The sequence below is a fragment of the Epinephelus fuscoguttatus genome, linkage group LG17 (assembly GCF_011397635.1).
Source record: "Epinephelus fuscoguttatus linkage group LG17, E.fuscoguttatus.final_Chr_v1".
NCBI classification, from domain to species: domain Eukaryota; kingdom Metazoa; phylum Chordata; class Actinopteri; order Perciformes; family Serranidae; genus Epinephelus; species Epinephelus fuscoguttatus.
The window spans coordinates 35,819,175-35,838,245 of NC_064768.1; the positions used below are offsets into that span (position 1 = coordinate 35,819,175).

At 38.6% G+C, this 19,071-nt stretch overlaps 2 protein-coding genes across 8 annotated transcripts in view; both read right to left on the minus strand.

Moving 5' to 3' along the window:
* Window positions 1-19,071, minus strand: part of LOC125904589 (trophoblast glycoprotein-like) — a 567,815-nt gene that overhangs the window by 72,966 nt on the left and 475,778 nt on the right. The gene's annotated exons all lie outside the window — the stretch shown is intronic.
* thrb (thyroid hormone receptor beta) overlaps window positions 1-19,071 on the minus strand; it is a 161,401-nt gene that overhangs the window by 41,106 nt on the left and 101,224 nt on the right. For 6 of the 7 annotated variants that reach the window (XM_049602087.1, XM_049602088.1, XM_049602082.1 and 3 more), the window contains one exon: window positions 21-90. In XM_049602087.1, coding sequence (XP_049458044.1) covers window positions 21-27 — 7 coding nt within the window. In that variant the 5' untranslated portion in view covers window positions 28-90. Of the gene's footprint in view, window positions 1-20; window positions 91-6,280; window positions 6,373-19,071 lie in introns of all 7 variants that reach the window. The other variant, XM_049602086.1, reaches the window with a different exon arrangement.

The following is a 19,071-nucleotide window of genomic DNA, read 5'->3' on the forward strand; positions in this document are numbered from 1 at the left end:
AATCAGGCCAGACATCTTACCTGACATACTGGTGGGGTTCTAAGGCCAAGTCGTCATCCTCAGAGCCTCCTCAGACATCTGGATACCTAGCTGAACACAGAGCCAAGAAACCATCAATCACTCAGTGCATTACTTATGTAACAGCTGACAATAACAACACTTCAATCTAAAATCTTAAGATGAAGGTGTTTTGTGCTCACAGCTCGTCCGTCCCGGCTGTGTTATTTTAACAAACAACTACAACTGTGTGTGAAGAGAAGAAAGTGCCACTGGATGTAATCAGCCTCTTCAGCTTGATAAAACCGGTCAAAGGAGGTGTTTGATGCCTCTGTTTGGGTCTCACAGGAGAGTCAAGGATGCAGCTATAGATGTGTTGCAAGTTTATCAAAGGGAATCTTACACACATGCACACACAGACACACACTGGCAATGGCACTGGTGATGGGTGACATCTAGTGGTCAGACTTGGAAAACCAGTTTACGTCAGCTCATAGCACTGTTTAGAAATGACCAATCTGAAGTGCTGGATGCAGACTTGTTCCTCTCAAGGCTTGATTGTTGTAATTTTCTCTGTAAAAGGCAAACAGTGTTAAATTCACTGCAGCATGGATTTATCTTTAATCATACAGCTGCATTGTGGCAAAGGTGAGTGAAGTTTCAGTCTGTCTAAGACACTGTAGTTTATCAGAAATACACACACTCATCACGGTAGTTGCACATGTTGAGTGCATCACACAGACAACCTGGACACTGAGTATGATTCCATGCACATCATATCCAGAATATGATATTCACTCATCCCCATGATGACATGATTCCAACATCATCCAGGTTTCTGATCGTATCATTCAGTCATCGGTGCTGACGTGTCTTCATGAGATGCCCCCTCGCTCATTTCTGTCCTGACTGAGTCACCTCAACATTTTGGGTTGAACCCAGTTTGGTTTCTGGCTCCTCAGTGGGACCAGTGGAAGAAGAGAAGAGCAAGAGTACAACTTGTGTGACAACCTCGAAACAGAGATGCCAATTTAGCAACTAAAGAGCGACAACTGTAGCTACATGTTGAATGACTAGAGAAAAGTAGAATCTGCAAGGTATCACATTATAAAATCAAATCCTGATCTGACCCCTCTGTCAGATGGACCACTTTTATTTATCATGTAAATACACATGAATTGTACTGTCATTGATATTAGTCAGAAAGTAAATTGTACATGATCCAATCTAAATTCAACCATAGACCTTTTCACGGGCACCCCCTTGACCTTCAGCTGGAGTCATCTGACAGCGAGGCCTGCTTGTTGGGTGCACATTAGCTGCCAACTATTTGATCGAATCACCTGTTTAGATCATCATTTAACCCCTGGGTCTTAAAAAGGGGGTCCACGACCCTTAGGGGGTCCTTGAAGTTAGTTGTAATATTACAGTGCAATAACAGTGGCCTGGCTTCAAAAGGGAAACACAAAGAGAACATGAACAATCAGAGGATGACACAACAGAGCTTTTAAAGTCAAATCTTACGTTACTAGATGCAAACCAGGTGCAGCAGGCTGACAGGAATGAGAAGACCGATAGTAACAGCTTTGTGTCGTAGCTAACCAACTCATGAAATGACTCTTTTGGTCCCCCCCGCCTTACATACATACACCAACAGGAACATGCAAATGCAATTTTTTCCCACTCTGCGCACTATATGTTGGTAGTGCGTCCAAACACATATGAGCTTTTAGCGTTTTCTGGTTGTTTACTAGCAGACAAAATTGACAAGGAGACACCTTCAGCAATATATTGTTTTCCTCTGCATTGTGGGCGGGACTTGATTGTGCTCTGTCTTGTCTCGTAGCACATTCATTTGACCATTTTGACTTTAACAATAAATAATGGGCTGCACCTGTGTCAATATACTAGTGTCAATATATATTAAGTGACTGTCAGCTGTCAGTTTATTAGGTACACCTAGCTAAACTAATCTAGTCTAATAAAGCAGTCATGCAATAAGTCCTACCTTCGTGAAGTTATATTTATTTTTGTTGTAATCATTTATTACTTTGTCCACCTCATCTATATCAATGAGGCCAAACAACAGAGACACCTAAGCTCCAGCTGAGGGTAGATGCTAGCTGTGTATGCTTTAAGCTCTTCTGCCAAGCTAGGTTAATCACATCCTAAACACGCAAGTGATCTCTGCACTGTTTGTTTACACAGTGACACACAGTCACACAGCACGCAGATCCTCGTGGGCATCCAGACTCAAAGAGACAATTATTTTATCATTCCTCATTTTGTTTCACATGACGCTGCTCTGCGTTGCAGCAAAAGTTGTGCCTGCTTCAGCTCATGGACGATCCTGCACTTTTTTTGGCTAAAGCCTCTCTGTGCTGTCAGTCTGAAAGCAGCCTTAGGAGAAAAATCTAAAAGTCTTTTTTGTTTTACCTGTGATCGAGGAGCAGATTGTGTCTTCAAAGGTTCTTGTGATCCCATCAGTGTCTCAGAAATGATTTGAGAGTGAAACCACGGTTCCACAGACTGAACTTACAGAACTGTACATCGCAGCGAAGAGAAAGAGCAGAGCACAGTGGCATGGTGTAGTCTATGGAAATGTTGAATTTAAACATAGGTTTTGCCCTTGACAAACATCTTGTCACTCCAGACAGAAAGCAGACCTCCGTGAGATCCCCAAAATACCTTTCAAGACACACCACGCTCGCAAATAATAATGATTAAAAAAAAAAAAAACACACACACACACACACACACAGCGTCACATACTGAGTCCTGAGGAGTGTTCTGGACGCACAGAAATAAGATACTAACGCTGTCATGCTGTATGACCAAAATGTTGGACTGTTCCTTTAAAATTCAATCCCCTTTCCAAAATATTCTAGTCCAGTTACACAAGGCTAACACTCTGAATAACATCATATGAGAAACTGAAAGTCTCTCTAGGCTAGCTCCAGGGCTTTTTCCTTGAATGCTGCAGCTGCTACAATAATCCAGATTGTCTGCATGTTTCATCATGTTCGATCTAGTTACAATGGGTACATGGCCCGTTTCATAACCTCCCAAAAAATGAAGTAAAAATAAAAATGAAACGTTTCAAACATTCAGGCTGCGATGCTTTGTCACTGCAATATTTTGATGTCTAATGTCCATTTAACAGCATCTTAACACAAGAATTCAAATCGTAGCTGCACAGAGAAGCAAATAAAAATGCTTTGTACCCTCTGCCAATCCCAAGACACAAACTGATCATATCAGACGTGACACAACCTCATAGTATGTCCTCAGCCGACCGTGCCAACACATCTATTTTGTAGCTCAGCCTACATGTGTTTTCAAAATCTCACTGTCAACAAGCTCGAAAAACAACAACAACAAAAAAAAGACAACTTTCATAATTTCTTTGCACTGGAAGAACAGCTGGTTCGAAAAGCATTAAAGGAAACTCAGCATCGGTTTTCTGCTTTTCACCCTAGAGAGCATTTAAAATCCAGACAACAGCTGGGGAAGGCCTGAGAGCTGGTTCATCCATACAACAGGCATACAACGCAACTCAAATGAGGACACAGACAGAGAGAGAGAGATGCCCAAAGATTGTCTGGCTGGGACATGTATGAAGATAGATGGAGAGAAACAGACAGCAAAGCAGACAATAATGCTCACACGAAGACAGAAGAGATAAATGATTGTAGGTCACAGTCGGGCACGGAGATAACAAGACGCCGCAGATACTGAGCAAATAGAAGCTCCTCATGGGGACATTTTTATCAATAACCTCATATCTATATCATGGACAGTGGCTGTCTATTGACTGAGCAAGTGGACTGGAGGAAAGCAGTTGGCTCGAAGTTACACTGGATATTGATGGAAAATGAGCAAAACTCCAATTATCTTAAAAATAATGAACATCATCCTCCTCTGTTTCAATAGAGGTGCTACATGGGGGAGTCTGTTGGTTCCCAAAGTATTTTTAAGACTGCAAATTTGAATTTTTTATTTTATTGGTATCCCAAATGTTCCTGAACATCGATCATTTGAAGATATAACAGGTTTATGCTACCACCACATTTAATCCTTTCAATTTAACGTCTGACGAAAGTGAAACTCTATTAGGAGCTGCGCCTCGTCAAAATAAATCCAAACCTATATGACTGGACCATGTGGGACTTTAATTTGAAAGGACAGACACAGGAAGTGGCCACGCTCAGCAGTCAGACAGGAGTTTCTGGTACCTGCGGTTATTCCACAGGCTAGTTAATAACACGTCGGGCAGGAAATCCAAAATGTGTTGAGAAGGTGAAGGACGAACCCAAGGTGATATGTAAACTCATCGTCATTGGTCGACTACAAACATGACGTATCATCTGAAACATGGAAGTAGCTACATGCCCATTAGCCCACAGCGTCATTAACAGGCGGCTCGCTCAGTGTGTGACGTGCACTTGGAGATAAAATATAGGCCTATATTAATGAAGGTTCATTAGTACGGGTTTGTATTTCTCTGTAATGTAGCACAGTGTTAACAATGTTACTGATACTATTCTTTCTCATACCAACTCGAACAATTGTGTTGCCCCGCCCAAAATATACAATCTTATAATTAAATTAATATCGTAAACATGCGGGCGACTAGTCGACTAATGGCCCTAAATGTAGACTATTGGTCAACTAGGAAAATTCTTAGTCCGGGGCAGCCCTACTTACAAATCAGGATTTATTTCCTTCACCTGGGTTTGGCGCAACCCTTCCACCAGATAAGAACTTATATTTGACAATTCTTTAAAACCCAACCCAGTGTTTTAAAAACTCTCCCTTTTCACAATGGTAAATGGACTCTTCCAGTCTTAGCGACCACTCAAAGTGTTTTACAGCACAAGCACCATTCATTCATTGACAAACATGGCAGATGCTACCATACAAGGCTGCATGTGCTCATCAGTTTAACATTCACACGCAATTTGGGGTTCAGTATCTTGCCAAGACACTTCGACATGACTGCAAGGGTCAGGGATTGAACTACCACTGGTAGACAAGCGCTCTATCTGTGTTTATGGCAAATAATCTACGGTTAAGGTCCAGCTAGGGTTAGACAACTTACATGCTTGGGTTATGTCAAAGACAATAGTTACAATTAGTAAAAACGCAAACTTAAATTTCAAGTATGTGACAGGACGCAAACATCTTCATGCTTCATAACAATGGCACCAGATGTAAATCGTTGAAATCAGAATTGTCTATGTATGTTAGTCCAATAGTAATTCCTAGATTTCTGGGCTGAGTGGCTCTAATTTATTTGATCCCCTTCAGCCTCAGCTGCCGTTGCTATAGAGAAGCAGCCGGTTGAAAGCAGGACTCAGAGCTGTAGCATATTCACAGTGCTACCAATAATGGTTTTATATGAAACAAGAAGACCTAAGAAGTCTATTCGTACCATGTTACGCTAGCTTGTCGGGAAGGAGGTTAAATAATGCTTCAAAGTTAGGCTTGGAATTGCATGTACTGGGTATGACTATGAGCTGAAACTCTTGTGGATTCAATGAGCCCAATTGTATTCATGTGTGACGATGTTAGCCCCCATTGTAGCCATTTCACTGTAGTGAGACCATTTTTCAAAATGGACATCACTGTACAAAAGGGCCTATTGTGACCTCCAGGATAATCACAGCCCTACGAGACTTTACAGCGACAAACTAGAGACTGACCTCCATTCAACTGCCAAAAAACACAATTCTTACAGAAATTTCCAAATGTCAGAAGTGTTTGATATCAGATCAAAGCATGGATATTTTTGAGTTGTTCCTCAATGTCTTGTTTTAATATTTAATATAGTGGGATTTTTCACCATTTAAGTGGTAAAAATACTTTAATTTAGCACCAAATTTGTATGAGAAATGGTATCAACACAAAAATTGCCGCAACAACTTGTGATGCATAATTGAGCATGGGATTGACCATCATATGCCACCATCATAATGTTCTAAGTCCCTATACAATATAAAATGGAACAGCTTGAAAAGACGCCAAGATTTATAACATATGTATGGCTCTAAAAACTTTACACACAGTGCTGACCTGCATCTTGAAATAATCCTCAGGCTCCCAGCTTTCAGATGATGTATACCACTTTTATGTAGCATATTCTATTGACCTGCTTTCACCCCTTAAAGACAAAAACGGCTCAGTAGGTAGGGTCTGAGTGGAAGAGGTTTAACTTAGTGAATACTGTTTTTAATGGAAAGTACTGCTTTGAGAGTATGACTTGGCTTCTCTCTTCATGTACCTTTGATGAAAGAACACTGATGATTCAACCAGGAGAGTTTCATGCCTGTCCAGGCCTTGGCAGCGGCCCAACTGCCAATCACCCAGCAGACACTATGAAGAAAATGAAAGTGACTTTTACTTCCTGAGCCCTGGAAATAGCTTCACATACTTCATTAGCATTTTGTTTAAGTCAGGTTGGTGCTTCTGCCTCTGTAGAAGGACATTGCCAGGGCTAATGTAAATGTATACGTAGCCTGAAAACAAAACACCCACTCATCAGAGACAGAGTTTGAAGTGACGCATCCATCCAACAGTCGCACCTACTATAGGTGCTCACAGGGAGGCATTTCAGGACAACCTGATTCCATCCGATGGGAGGTTCACAGATGGCAATTTATTTTGGAGGGGGGAAAATCATACAGCTGAGTGCTTTTTGTGGCTCTCTAATTGCCATTTCTGCACATTAGTGTCCCAAATAAACAAAAGTGACAATAATGGACTTTCACCGCAGGCGTAAATTAGCTGCCCCAGTCCACCCTTTCCCTTTTCATTGAGCTATGGCCTTCTACACTTTCCTGCTTGCCCCATCTGATTTTTTTAATCCTTTAAAAACAACTTTGTGTGGCTTTAGCCGTACAGCTGAATATCTTCACGGTATCTGGGCTTTCTTTGCAGGGATTTTATTTTAAGATACAAAACAGTGGCTGATTCCAACCCAATACAGCTGATCTGAAGTTGGAGAAACTAAGGTTGATACTAATTTGCATTGATAATTCAAAAGTTTCTTTATAATCCCAGGGGCAGGTGTAACACCAGGCATGGTGGCAAAAATATCCAACATTTTAAGCCATTATACTGAGGACAAAGGAAGCCTAACCAAGGTTATCGTGTGGAAAAACTCTCATTTCTTCTCTTTTCAACTACATACAAACAGAATCTGTCAAATTTATAGAACCCTCCAGGGTTCCCTCCCTGGCTTTGAAACACAGGAGCACTGCTCCAGGCGTGGAGCTGCGGTGTGTCTCACATTCTCTCTGCTTGTACTGTATGTGCACATATTGATTTTTACCCTTGACTTTCCTGGAACAGCCAGGAGCCCGAATGGAGTCCTGAAAGAGCCCACATATTTTCTTGATGAGAAAGTGCTGAGCTATGACGCTGAGAAATTTAAGCTGCAGCCTGGTGTTTACTCTGTGGCTGTAAAACTTATGTGTCATGGTGCTTGCTCATATATATGTGCATGAGCTAACATGCTGCAGCCCTCAAGCTGGCCTTGTTCCAGCATCGCAACCAGATACTGCTGCTGTTCTTTATGCCCAGCCCAGCTTCAATCATGTAATATTACTGTGTACCTTATGTTTAACAGCTTTGTTCACAGTAGTTAAAAAAGTACCCGCCCTACACAACACTGCTGTATGTGTGGGAGTATAACTGACAGTTACACCAACTAAAATATAATATATAACTCAAACAGGCTTAAAGGTCCAGTGTGTAAGATTTAGGGAGATTTAGTAGCATCTAGTGGTGAGGATTACTGACTGCAACCAGCTGAAACTTCTGCCGATTAGAATTCCTTTGTTGATTATTGAGGTTTTTACCAGGAGCAGAATTATCTGCAGACGTCTCTTCCTCTCCAGGTGATTAAAACCTGTAAAAACACTGAATAAAGCAGTTTCACGTTACAAATCAGTGTTTCTCCGATGCTATTTGGTGTGTCGGTCCATATAGCCTAGCATCTGCTGATGTGTGCTCACCTTTTTTCTCTGATGACTTCAAGATGCTTATGTTTTATGGTGTATGCCTCATTTCTTCTGGACTATTATTGTAAGGCAGCAATATCTGTGCCGCTCCTGAGTCCAAGACAAATTTCCCTATGATAAAGTATGCCATATCGTATCGTATCGTATCATACCATATCATATCAAATTGTATCGTATCGTATCATACCATATCATATCATATCGTATCATACCATATCATATCGTATCGTATCATACCATATCATATCGTATCATATCATACCATATCATATCGTATCATATCATACCATATCATATCAAATTGTATCGTATCGTATCATACCATATCATATCGTATCATATCGTATCATACCATATCATATCATATCATATCGTATCATATCATACCATATCGTATCATATTGTATCATATCATATCATACCATATCATACCATATCATATCATATTATATCATACCATATCGTATCATATCATACCATATCGTATCATACCATATCATATCATATCGTATCATACCATATCATATCGTATCATATCGTATCATACCATATCATACCATATCATATCATATCGTATCATATCATACCATATCGTATCATATTGTATCATACCATATCATACCATATCATATCATATTATATCATACCATATCGTATCATATCATACCATATCGTATCATATCATATCATATCATACCATATCATACCATATCGTATCATATCGTATCATATCGTATCATACCATATCATACCATATCATACCATATCGTATCATATCGTATCATATCGTATCATACCATATCATATCATACCATATCATACCATATCATATCATATCATACCATATCGTATCATATCATACCATATCGTATCATATCGTATCATATCATATCATATCATATCATATCATATCATATCATATCGTATCATATCGTATCATACCATATCATATATCATATCATATCATACCATATCGTATCATATCGTATCATACCATATCATATCATATTGTATCATACCATATCATATCATACCATATCGTATCGTATCATATCATATCGTATCGTATCATATCGTATCATACCGTATCATATCATATCATATCATATCATATCATATCATATCATACCATATCATATCATACCATATCATATCAAATTGTATCGTATCGTATCATACCATATCATATCGTATCATATCGTATCATACCATATCATATCATATCATATCGTATCATATCATACCATATCGTATCATATTGTATCATATCATATCATACCATATCATACCATATCATATCATATTATATCATACCATATCGTATCATATCATACCATATCGTATCATACCATATCATATCATATCGTATCATACCATATCATATCGTATCATATCGTATCATACCATATCATACCATATCATATCATATCGTATCATATCATACCATATCGTATCATATTGTATCATACCATATCATACCATATCATATCATATTATATCATACCATATCGTATCATATCATACCATATCGTATCATATCATATCATATCATACCATATCATACCATATCGTATCATATCGTATCATATCGTATCATACCATATCATAACATATCATACCATATCCTATCATATCATATCATATCGTATCATACCATATCATATCATACCATATCATACCATATCATATCATATCATACCATATCGTATCATATCATACCATATCGTATCATATCGTATCATATCATATCATATCATATTATATCATATCATATCGTATCATATCGTATCATACCATATCATATATCATATCATATCATACCATATCGTATCATATCGTATCATACCATATCATATCATATTGTATCATACCATATCATATCATACCATATCGTATCGTATCATATCATATCGTATCGTATCATATCGTATCATACCGTATCATATCATATCATATCATATCATATCATATCATATCATATCATATCATATCATACCATATCATATCATACCATATCATATCGTATCATACCATATCATATCAAATTGTATCGTATCATACCATATCGTATCGTATCATACCATATCGTATCGTATCATATCATATCATATCGTATCATACCGTATCATACTGTATCATATCGTATCATACCATATCATACCATATCATATCATACCATACCATACCATATTGTATCATACCATACCATACCATACCATATCATATCATACCATATCATATCGTATCATACCATATCATATCATACCATATCATATCGTATCATACCATATCATACCGTATCGTATCGTATCGTATCGTATCATATCATACCATATCATACCGTATCATATCGTATCATATCGTATCATATCATATCATATCATATCATATCATACCATATCATATCGTATCATACCATATCATATCAAATTGTATAGAATCGTATCATATCGTATCATACCATATCATACCATATCATACCATATCATATCATATCATATCATATATCATATCATATCATACCATATCATATCATACCATATCATACCATATCATATCATATCGTATCATACCATATCATATCGTATCATATAATACCATATCATATCGTATCATACCATATCATATCGTATCATACCATATCATATCAAATTGTATCGTATTGTATCATATCGTATCATACCATATCATCATATCATATCATATCGTACCATATCATCATATCATATCATATCATATCATATCATATCATATCATACCATATCATATCATACCATATCATACCATATCATATCATATCGTATCATACCATACCATATCATACCATATCATATCATATCGTATCATGCCATATCATATCGTATCATATAATACCATATCATATCGTATCATATCGTATCATACCATATCATATCGTATCATACCATATCATATCAAATTGTATCGTATTGTATCATACCGTATCATATCATATCATCATATCATATCATATTGTATCATATCATACCATATCATATTGTATCATATCATATCATATCATATCATACCATATCATATTGTATCATATCATATCATATCATACCATATCATACCATACCATATCATATTGTATCATATCATATCATATCATATCATATCATACCATATCATATTGTATCATATCATATCATATCATATCATACCATATCATATTGTATCATATCATATCATATCATATCATATCATATCATATCATATCATACCATATCATACCATACCATATCATATTGTATCATATCATATCATATCATACCATATCATATTGTATCATATCATATCATATCATACCATATCATATTGTATCATATCATATCATATCATATCATATCATACCATATCATATTGTATCATATCATATCATATCATATCATATCATATCATATCATATTGTATCATATCATACCATATCATATCATACCATATCATATTGTATCATATCATATCATATCATATCATATCATATCATACCATATCATATTGTATCATATCATATCATATCATATCATATCATATCATATCATATCATATCATACCATATCATACCATACCATATCATATTGTATCATATCATATCATATCATACCATATCATATCGTATCATACCATATCGTATCAAATGGTATCGTATCATACCATATCGTATCGTATCATACCATATCGTATCGTATCATATCATACCATATCATACCGTATCATACCGTATCATATCGTATCATACCATATCATACCATACCATACCATACCATATTGTATCATATTGTATCATACCATATCATATTGTATCATATCATATCATACCATATCATATCATATCGTATCATACCGTATCATATCATATCATATCATACCATATCGTATCATACCATACCATACCATACCATATCATATTGTATCATACCATATCATATTGTATCATATCATATTGTATCATATCATATCGTATCATATCATATCGTATCATACCATATCATATCGTATCATACCATATCATATCATATCACATCATATCATATTGTATCATACCATATCATATTGTATCGTATCATACCATATCATATCGTATCATATAATACCATATCATATCGTATCATATCGTATCATACCATATCATATCAAATTGTATCATATCGTATCATACCATACCATATCATATCGTATCATACCATATCATATCGTATCATATAATACCATATCATATCGTATCATATCGTATCATACCATATCGTATCATATCATATTGTATCATACCATATCATATCGTATCATATCATACCATATCATATCGTATCATATCGTATTATATCGTATCATATCGTATCATACCATATCATATTGTATCATATCGTATCATACCGTATCATACCATATCATATCATATCATACCATATCATATCATATCGTATCATACCATATCAAATTGTATCGTATTGTATCATACCATATCACATCGTATCATGCCATACTGTATCGTATCGTATCGTATCGTATCGCACCGCATCGCGGTGATTTGAACCAGTAAAAACACTGAATAAAGCAGTTTCACGTTAAAAAAAAAACTCAGTGTTTTTCCAACAAGCTTGTCGCAGGTGACCCTGTCTTAAGCCAGTGTTTGGTTTGTTTGTTTTGAGCTACTGTAGAAACATGGTGGTGCAACATGGTGATCTCCATAGACGAGAATCCGCTCCCTATGTAGATATAAACAGCTTGTAAGGTAACGTAAACAACAATTCTTATTTTCATTTGATTGCACACTAAAGAAAACATACTTCTTTATAGTCCATCGTTGCTGATAGATCCCCCTATATCCTACACACTGGACCTTTAAAGCTAAAGTCTTTCTGCAGGTCTCTGTCCAGTTTCATCCTCTGTTGCACCAACAGTGTAACATCACCTCCTGTAGGCTACAGTGTCATTCCATTAATATGTCCATGACTGAATAGCTTTGCTTAAGAAAAACATTTGTTTTTAATCATCTAACTTCATCACAAACTCTGCTCTGATGTCACTGATGGCTTTACTGATATTTTTCAGCTAAGCGTTCTCTAACAGGACAACTATTGTTATGTTTTTGTGAAGCTCTGTGGTGTGTAATCCTTCTTTTTACTCTTTAGTAACCTTTCACAGAACAGGCAGCCTTATGTGGCGTTTACAGGGTGTTGATTATGCAAATGATAAAATCCCACAAACGTGCAAATCCTCTTGAACAGGTGACTCAAACGAGCGATTTACAACGAGTTTGTCCAGCTCAGAGAGTTGATGAACACTTAAACAAGTCTCACAAAAACAAATTAAGAGAGGTTTGGAAAAAGAATACTAAATGTTTTTGTGTCAGGCTCAATATCTCCTCACATACACCTGCGCACAAGATTCTCTGTCCTCTCAGAGGAACGTTTTCTGTTTCTTTGTACCGAACAATACGAGGAAAATCACAGGTGAGTAACATGTTATTAACATAATGAAAGGTAAAAACCCTTAAGGCGTTTATTTATTAAACAAGGAATTGCAATGTAAACAGGCTCTGCCTTGTACAGATTAGCAGCAAGGCTGATTGGCGTTGTCTTATCTCTTTATACATCCGTGGTACCCACACAAAGGGCACAGGCACAGGCTGACTGACAGTGACTGGCGCTTATTTTGGGCTGGATAACAAAGCTGGGCGTACACTGTGCCATGTTTATGACCCGATTTTTGAGCTGCATGACTCATTTTTGAGTCGGACCAAATTTCAGCTTTGTCAGGCTTCATTTACTGTGCAGAGTAGACGGGGGAGTGAGGACCAAACTGGTCTCAACCGGTCGTTGGATGTTGAGAGGAAATTCTGATGTCAGAAATTTTGTCGGCTGTCGTCAGGTTCTCGCACAGCTGAAGAAGTGTCAAGATCAGAGCCTTCTTTCTCACTTCTCAATCATACAGTGTATACCCACTTGTGTTTATATGTGTGTGTGTGTGTGTGTGTGTGTGTGTGTGTGCACGAGCAAGAGAGGGAGGGAAAGATGAAGACAGTGAGGGAATCGTAACTAGGACTGACCTAAAGGGGCGTCATAGTGGGGGGAAAAGTGGGACTGATTACCCAGGGCCCCAGTGGAAGGGGGTCCTCAAAAGATCTGGAATAAAAACCTTGATTTTATTTTGTATTCACTGCTATAAAAAAATTAAAAACTAAATGAATAAATCAGTTGAAACACTGAACTGCACATTTTGTAAGAGGAAAAGTAGAAGCTCTCTGAGGCCCCTCTCACCCTCTCACCCCTCTATAATGCCCTTTTTCTGTCTCTTTTACCTCTGCTAACAAACAAACTTCCACTTGCCTCAGAGCTTTGCAGCAAATCTAAATCAACAATTAGCCAGAATGGTCTGCAGGGGCCATGGGTCGTCTTATTCTTACACATATAATGTGAGCACCCAGGTCAGACTGCACAGTGTGAGCACATAAATCACAAATGATTTACCTGTGGGTTTGAATTAAACAACAACATTCCAGAAATGGGCTAAAATGGTTCAGTGTGTGCCCAGCTTACAGCAATTCATTTACCAAGAACACCTTAAGTCAGAATTTGAAATGAAAAACAAGTTGAGTCTTGGGCTGAAATAACTTCACTTGTTTCAGGTGCTAGCATCTTACTGCCCTAATGTCAAGAGATCCAACCTGATTCATTAGTTCTGATGAAGGGCTGATTGACTGTATATTGGAAACAGATTAAATATTCTAATTCACTGGGAGATTTTTCCACTGGTTGAAAACTGAAACTTACTAATGACTGTAGAAAAAGACTAAATGTGTGGTTCAGATGTTTATTTTTGAATTCAAAGCACAGTTGACAGCTGTTTGGTTTTGCTTTGATCCAACTTGGATGACAATCAGAGTGAATGTACAGGAGCCAGCAGGGACAAAGTTTGAGAAAAGGCAAAATACCGAGTGAGTCATTCCAAATGGCATTGTCTCAAGAGGCCAGTGACTCAGTTTGGCATGAACTGCCCTTGACACTGATGATGCAAAACACTTCCATTTAGGAGACTCAGGGGGTCGCCAAAGCCGTCATGTCTCAGACTGTGCTGTCAGCAGCTCTCCAGTTAGAGCCCGCAGTCGCACTCAGATTTGAGCCCAAACGAGGGTCAAATAAAAACCTTTTGATATGTGTTCAAAAAGCTGGAGCACATTCACCCTCCTTGTTTCTTAAGCAGGTTTTACAGCTGACAAAACTCGACAGACTCTGTGCCTTGAGGTCACTTTCACTCGTGCTTGCATTGTCTTGTGGGTGTGTTGCATGTGTCTGGCTGCACTGTAAAGCACAAGTGGGTTGAACACTTCCGTCTTTACACCGGCACACACAGTTTCTCTGCAACAACAGCTACCACATCCTGCATGACGAGAGGAGCAAGAACATTATGTACAGTGCACCACTTTAGCAAACATAACAAACACGACAGTATGACAAAGAAATATAAACTAACCAACACGCCCTCCTTTAAATTAGTACCTCGCCTACTCTTGACACCAGTTACACAGCATTATGCAGCTTCAGCTGATGTTACGTAGTGTGTGCCGAATATGACACATAAAAATATAAATATAGAACACTTAAGTAAGATTTGTACCGGTATGAAAAATGCCTATGGCACACATGTTTTTATTATCTTTGGCCTTCATTCAAAATTCAAAAAGCTTTATGGAGCATTTTAGTGTCTTTCAGCAAACTGTTTCAGTTTTTCTGGCCCTCAACTCTCATCAGTCCTGTTTCCAGCACCCAGTCCAGCAGACACATGAAATGAGCAGGTGAACATGGCGGAGCATTTAGCAGCTTAAGAGCCGGATATTTTCCTCAGGTGTTGTTAGAGACCAAAAACAGAGCTAAAAGGAGTGAATATTGGACTTGCTGACCCACGAGGGCTGAGAAAAGTGAAAAGCTGAGTAGTTTTTGGAACATGACCACTAGGTCTAGGACCACTGGTTCCAGACCATAGACCCCGCCCACTCAACCGAGTAGGCTTGCATCTCTGGTCTGGCATACTGCAATGAATTTGCGATTTATCTCGTCCAAATGATGGAGGGACCAATGAACGCCGGGGGTGGGGGCGGGTCTAGCGATTAGCCAATCAGCGCCACGCTGATGTCAAGCTGTGCGCCAGTGGGTAACTGGTGAGGATAGCAACAGTGGTTCTGGGAGCTTCAGTCTGACACTCAGGCTAGTATTTATTAGCATCTACTAGCATTGATCAGACCGTCATTTCTGTTGGTTGGTTAGAAAACGCAGGTTGTAACAGCAGTCACACATTGAGATGTTAACAGTTCTCAACAATGAGGTGGCTGAGCTGGCAGCTAGCAGCTAACAGTGCTAACCCTATGAACAGAGTTAACCAACAGCAGCAGTGCTGACAGAGCTAACAGTGTTACCAGGGAGGAACCAGAGGCTGGGCACTAAGCTTCTGCAACAACACCGTCCCAGTATCAGTAACCACCATGTGAGTGCAGTGCAAAGGTACAGCGATGAAATTATCTGTGAGATACACACATGCACTAACATGCACACGCAGCCAATCCAGCTTCAGGTGGCATGACTTAACTCTCTGCTCAGGGCAGCATTACTCCACTATATATCTTTTCACTGCAGATAGTGCTGTGCTGCTATAATAATGTTCTGAATGTCGCATACAGAACCTTTAAACACCCCACCGTGATGGAAGGGCAATAATGCATTACTAATGCATCCCTTTAATGCCTTTGACGAAGCTGTATGTGCGCTGATAACAGCGTTTAAGGATTTTATTAGAGCCTTGAAATACATTTGGCTGCTGTATTTGTCCAGAACAAGTTTTAAAGAGAACTTTTATGTGATGTTGTTTCACTAATGAGTTGACTTTTTAATAGGTAATTCCACCCTCACCTACACTGTTGCATGTCATCCAGTGATGAAGTGTGATAGCCACTTTCCCATAACCTGACCTGACTCTAACCCCATCAAGAGATTCTCCGAGTTACCATGAACTACTTTCAGTTTGGCTGTAGCATGTGTAGGTGGAGTGAATGAGAGACAAGATAACAACATAAAAGCAACCTTGCTGTGAATGGTTGTCTTTATCTTATGCTGGTAAACCCTCAAAACCTTGTTTTGCAGCTGCTGCTAAGCTTGAGCATTTTCTGCTGTCAAACTCCAGTCTCCACCAGTGCTGTCCACAGTAACCACATTCTTAATAAGCATATCTCCGAGTGAAAGCAGAACCACAAGTTATCTGAGCTTAATATGGACACACGTGTGATGTCACAACAGACAGACAGTAGCTAATATGAAAAAAAAACGTATTGTGAAATAACTCAAGTGTACACACAGACGCCTGCAGTGAGACAGGAAACAGGAAATAGCCCCATAATGGAGTACATGCTGTACTTTTCCTCATTGCCGGCCCTCAGATGATGCGATTATTGCTGACCAGCTCTTAAACCTACAGTTCAAACAGAAAAGCTGCCATTTACATTTTCTTTTTAGTATTTCTTCCACATAAAACTATCTGAGCACTGCAGATACTGTTGTACAAAAATACAGTAACACAATGAAGACTGAAATACAGATGAAGACCCTCAGCTTGCTCTTGACTAAACATTTTTTTTTATGTCTGTTATTAGTTCATTTTACACGCTTTCTTAAAATGTCAAGCCACCCTGTAAAACCTTTTGCCAACATGAACAACTACAACAGATCTTTAAGAGGGGAAACACAACAATACAACAAATCAACAAAATAGGCCCAAAGCTTGAGGCATGAAAGAAGTCAACATTCTTCTACTCTGACATCAAGTTAATGAAAAACACATTTGTATCAACATCCTCCACTTTCGAACCAGAGGAGCATTTTTCTGACTGTGACGTGTTTTTTGGATATCACCAGAGAGCATCCTGTACACCAGCCACTGTCGCGCTGAGAGAGAGAAGGCATGTGAAAGACCGGATCAAAGGTTTCACTCTCGCCGTGTTCACGCTCCCTCATCTTCAAACAGCTTTCAGTGAACCCATTTCTTGTAAATGCTCTATTTTGGCAATGTGGAGTTTAGTTAAAAGAACACAAAATGATGCAATGCATGTGCAGGCTTTCCCACACATCAAAAGTTCAATTCCAGGACATTCAAAACTTAACACCTGCACTACACAGTCAAAAGTAAGTGGACGCCACTTTACCCATAGCTACCTGAGATGCCAAATGCCCAAAACAAACTCTCCAAAAGTGCACAAAAGCTCTAAATATAACTATTTATGCTGAATTATCTTATAAAGTATAGTCCGATTGGTCAGCCCGTGGAGATCAGTCTTATCACATTAAGCCCTTTGGTCATTTATTTTTGGCTCTGAGTGTCTCCCTAGTGTTTTGGACATATGATATAATTCATTTCGGAAGATAAACTTTGGTCTCACAGGACAAATCTAATATCTGTTGCTGGCAAATTGGTTTGTGTAAAGGTAGAATGAACGTCCATGTTTTGACTGGACATTTAATTGTGGATCCTTCACCTCACTCCCCGCTTCTACAGAACACCTTGCCTGAAGGAGAACAGGCAGCAGCTCTGGAGATGGACCCCAGCAACCTGAATCCAGCCATCGCAAACCTCAGCTCTGGGGAATGGACACTGGCTCCTTGCCTGATCAGCAAACTTTCTGTTGCTGCAGTTACAGAGGGACATCCGGCACTGGGGGCTCAGCACTGGCCAAATTTGAGCCGCCAACCAAACGTTTATGACTCCTGAGCCGATGCCTGCTCTCCTCACAGCCCAGCAATCCACAGTGGCAGGGAGCAAGGTGAAAGGACCACACATGTGTCTGTGGTCGTCTGGTGGGAGGGGCTTACAGGACAGAAAGGAGAGCTGCAGGAGGAGGATGTATTTCCTTTTTTCTTATTTCTTTTTGCCTTTTCCAGATTTCTGCATACCCCCCCCATTTCAACTTCAAACTAGTTGCTCCAACCTGTTTGGCTCATGTCCCCTTACAAAAAAAAAAAATCAGCGTGTAGTTGGGGCCCCTGATCAC